General features: G+C 35.4%; 1 protein-coding gene across 3 annotated transcripts in view; it reads left to right on the top strand.

Moving 5' to 3' along the window:
* Positions 1-4,536, top strand: part of cabp1b (calcium binding protein 1b) — a 26,086-nt gene that overhangs the window by 19,548 nt on the left and 2,002 nt on the right. For all 3 annotated transcript variants that reach the window (XM_016447184.1, XM_016447185.1, XM_016447186.1), the window contains 5 exons: positions 624-654; positions 1,265-1,408; positions 1,922-2,031; positions 3,204-3,278; positions 3,363-3,435. In XM_016447184.1, the coding sequence (XP_016302670.1) occupies positions 624-654; positions 1,265-1,408; positions 1,922-2,031; positions 3,204-3,278; positions 3,363-3,435 (433 nt within the window). The remainder of the gene's footprint in view (positions 1-623; positions 655-1,264; positions 1,409-1,921; positions 2,032-3,203; positions 3,279-3,362; positions 3,436-4,536) is intronic.

Below are 4,536 nucleotides of genomic sequence, written 5' to 3'. Positions count from 1 at the left end.
TATACTGAAGCACTGATACACCTTCAAGGCTGCTCTTCTCAAATGCAGACATTTTGCAGATGGTCATAAAGACGCAGTGCTGCATGCTTGGGTTTATGTACGAACTGCAGGGATCTGCCTTTATTAGCCTCTGCAGGGGACTTGGGTTAGGCTCACGTGATTGAGTTCTTCTGCAAGAGCTCAGAGAGTGTTTGGAGGTGAGCCCTGCTTGCGCTTGTGTTTGAGAAGATGTGTGAGCAGGGAATGCTGGGATCAAAGAAAACAGCTTGAGCTGATTATGAGAGATCAGTCCTGAGTTTATATGTGCCGTTCCAAACGACTTAATCCAAATGGGAAGATCGAATTTAAAAAATTCGATTAAAATTAAATTTTTAAAATTGAAAAATAATTAATTCCTTTAGAGACGGGAAAAACCCTGAAAAGGTTGGGTGTATTCGTTTACACGTGTCATTGTGATCCTAATGCTATAATGAGTTTCTTTCTAGCAGGAAATAGTGCATAAAATTAAATGACTGTATTCTTTAGAGTAGGAGGAGAACACCAGCTGACTTGTGTCATTAATGGAACAAAACTGCGCAAATTAGTGTGGATTGTCAGTGATTACTTTGTTTATTTTGTTGCAGAACAGAGAGCTGAGACCAGAGGAACTGGATGGTAAGTTCTACCTCATTGCTAAAGTATCACGGTTTCCACAAAAATATTAAGCACCACAACTGTTTTCAACATTGACAGTAATCAGAAATGTTTCTTAAGCAGCAAATCAGCATATTAGAATGATTTCTGAAGGATCATGTGACACTGAAGACTGGAGTAATGATGCTGAAAATTCACCTGTGCATCACAGGAATACATTTTAAAATATCATAATAAACATGCAGTGTTTAGGGTTTCTGATATAAAACTAAACTGAAGTCTGCAGAATGCTTTAGAGTTTTGATCACATGTAATTTCTGACATTTCAATGTATGCAAATTCTCACTATGAAATTTCCCAGCACACTCTGTGTCGGTTGTTCCATTTTAATTTGAAGAGCTTTTATTTCATTGTGAATAGAAAAGGTTTGCAATGAAGTACTTAGTTACAAGTGTTTTGGTCATTCAGAGATGCATTGTTGTGCTTTGTAAGGGCTTTGTAATTGTCTTCAAAATTGTTTGATTTTGCATGAGGGAAACATAATTGTACTATAAAATATTCGCTTTTCACAATCCCTGATTCGCACTCAACTGTCCTTTTTTTTTTCCTGACCTGCTTTCTGTCTTTGCAGAGCTACGAGAAGCCTTCAAAGAGTTTGATAAAGACAAAGACGGCTTCATTGGCTGCAAAGACTTGGGCAACTGCATGAGAACCATGGGATACATGCCTACTGAGATGGAGCTCATCGAACTGAGTCAGCAGATCAACATGAACTGTACGCTACAAATCAACATGTTTTGTTCAACATTTATTTAGAAATGTATATGGCTATGTTTGGTGCTGCTTACATAAACTCTTAAAAATAAAGGTTCCACAAGTGATGCCATAGAACAGGGGTGGGCAAACTTGGCCCTTCCATGCCACTTTCCTTCAGAGTTTAGCTCCAACCCTAATCAAACACACCTGAACCAGCTAATCATTGTCTTCAAGACTACTAGAAGGCTACAGGCAGGTGAGTTTTATCAGGGTTGGATCAAATCTCTGCAGGAAAGTGGCCTGGAAGGGCCAAGTTTGCCCATCACTGCCATAGAAGAACCATTTTGGGTTCCCCAAAGAACCTTTCATTAATCAGTTCCTAAACGGAGAAACATTTGTGCAGTGGAAAGTTTACATGGATGTTTAAGGTTCATCATGGAACCAAAGAGGTCAATAAAGAACCTTTGCGAAAGCTCAGGAAGCTCACTTTTTTGTAACAGTTTTGTAACAGCTTGTGTCCTATGTCTTATAGTGGGAGGACATGTGGACTTTGAGGACTTTGTGGAGTTGATGGGCCCCAAACTCCTGGCTGAGACGGCAGATATGATCGGAGTAAAGGAATTGAGAGATGCTTTCAAAGAGGTGAGGCAGGGCTGCATGATTTGGGAAAAAAACTAATTGTTTGAAAAATAATGTGTTTTTTGAACATTAAAGCATGTCAACATATTCTGTTACACCAAATACACAAAATAATGATCTTTAAAATAGCATCATATGACCCCTTTAACCCTTTTCTTGCAATTTAAAATGAAATGTAAAAAAAATCCAGGTTTGCTATGCTTGTTTATAGGGCTGCACAATTTGTCCAAAATTTTGTGATTATATATCAATATGCCTATATAATAATAAGAATAATAATAATATTTATTTTCATAACTACTAAAAACAAAAGAAAATTTTTTACAATTGTAATAATTTACTGTAAAGTAAAAACTGAGTATTTAAGAAAAATAATATCACCATAATTTTGATTTTACATCATAACTGTAAAATGACAATACTAATAAAACACACAGCACATAAATTTATTAAATCACAGCCTTTGTAATTTGATAATTGCACTAAGCCATATCACAATTTATATTTTATTGCAATTAATAGCGACGCTTTCAAAAAGGTAAGGTGCAATTTTTGGGATAAAAATTGTGATTTCAAATGCAATTTTTTAAAAATTCCAGGTTTTCTGTGCTAGTTTGTAGGGATGCAAAATTTGTCCAAAATATATCAATATGGCTATATACTAATAATAATAATAATGGTATTAGTTTTCTTGCTACATAATTACTAAAAAAATAAAACAAGAAAAACAGTAAAATTAAAAATAATATAATAATAATTTTATTTTACATTACAACTGTAAAATTACTATACTAATAAAACATGCAGCGCATATATTTAGTTATAGATTTATTTAACACACAACCTTTGGGATTTGATAATTGCACTACCAAATCGAAGCCATATTGCAATTTTGATTTTATTTCAATCAACAATGCAACCCTAGAGTGAGAGTTTTCAGGTGAACGAAAACAGCACATAAATAAAACGGCAAAAAATAAGCTGTAAATATGGACGAAGAAATAACATTAGACACAGAACAGTTGTTCTCAGCTCAAATGCACATTTCACTTCACTCCACTTCACGCTTTCTTTGTAAAACATAGTATAATTGCCCAAAATTGTCAGGAAGAGCAGGAAAATGCTTGAATACATTTAAACCTCTTATCACTCTTCTTTTGTTCCCTCTCTCTCAGTTTGACACCAACGGAGACGGTCAGATCAGTACAGCAGAACTAAGAGAGGCCATGAAGAAACTGCTGGGCCAGCAGGTGCTGTTATTTACTTTGCTAAAAAGCGTTTATAGCCCTCATTCAATTCTCCTTTCATCGCTTTATTGATTCTTATTCCCTCAGGTGGGTCACAGAGATCTGGAGGACATTCTGCGGGACATCGATTTAAACGGAGACGGGCACGTGGACTTTGAAGGTGAGCCACCTTGTGTTGATTTTGCTCTGCTAATTAGTAATGCTAATTTCACTGCTGCAGTGTCTTTATTACTGTTCTAGGTGTAGTGAATCGGTTTATGCGGCATGGGAGAAAACGATCGCAATGATCTGTCCACAATAATCCAAAAAATATTACATTCACGTTCCCTCCGTGTTCCATATTTTGGAATCTGCAGTCAAATTTAATTATGGAAAGCAATAATTCCAGGGTTTAATCTCAAATTTAATTCTTTTTTTTGTTCTCAAAGTTATTAAAGTAGCAATCAACCTTTTGAAAAGTACTTAAAGGGTACATTTCATGAGGGAAAATGGATTTTCCTTGCTCTTTTGGAGGACAAAATACAAAGACGTACTTTAGTGTTCACAGCGCAAACTCTTCAGTCTAACCAGAACATTTATTGAAACAACAGAGAAGGTGGAAAATGACTTTTTTATGTAAGAAACCTTAAATAACAGAAGTGGACTTCGGAAAAAATGCAATGCAAAATACAGAATATGAAAAAAAGGGACTGAGACAAATTATCCCTATTTTTGGATCTATTATTATTGATTTTGGTCCCTCTTGCTGTGAGCCGCTGTATCACACAGTTTAGCTGCTATTGAATCTCATCCTCGTGAAGGTGGTAAAGTGACAGTAGTAGAGCTGTCAACCAGATTATCTCTTAACCACAGGATTATTTCACCTCTCAGATTAACCACGCTCAAAAAGAGCATGAAAACGGGAAGGACAAAAATAGCTGGCACTGTTATTCTTGCTGATGACTGGAGGTGTGACAGTTGAACGTCCCTTTGTTGTATAGTATGTATTTGCATTAAACTCAAAATTTAAGGGATTGTTAGTAACAGAATGGAATATATATATATATATATATATATATATATATGTGTGTGTGTGTGTGTGTACCTGGTATTTATCACGTTATGGGGACCAAATGGCCCCACAAGGACAAGGATTTTGGATATTGTCATACCTGAACCATGCTATTCACTATTTTGTATTTCTTTCTTTCATTATTTTTTTTAATACTGGTTATATTATTTTTCATAATCTCCTAATCAAAATCTAGTCTTCTATAGTCCA

This window comes from Sinocyclocheilus anshuiensis, unplaced genomic scaffold (genome assembly GCF_001515605.1).
Source record: "Sinocyclocheilus anshuiensis isolate Anshui unplaced genomic scaffold, SAMN03320099.WGS_v1.1 scaffold343, whole genome shotgun sequence".
NCBI classification, from domain to species: Eukaryota; Metazoa; Chordata; class Actinopteri; order Cypriniformes; family Cyprinidae; genus Sinocyclocheilus; species Sinocyclocheilus anshuiensis.
This window is presented reverse-complemented; position numbering and strand designations above follow the sequence as displayed.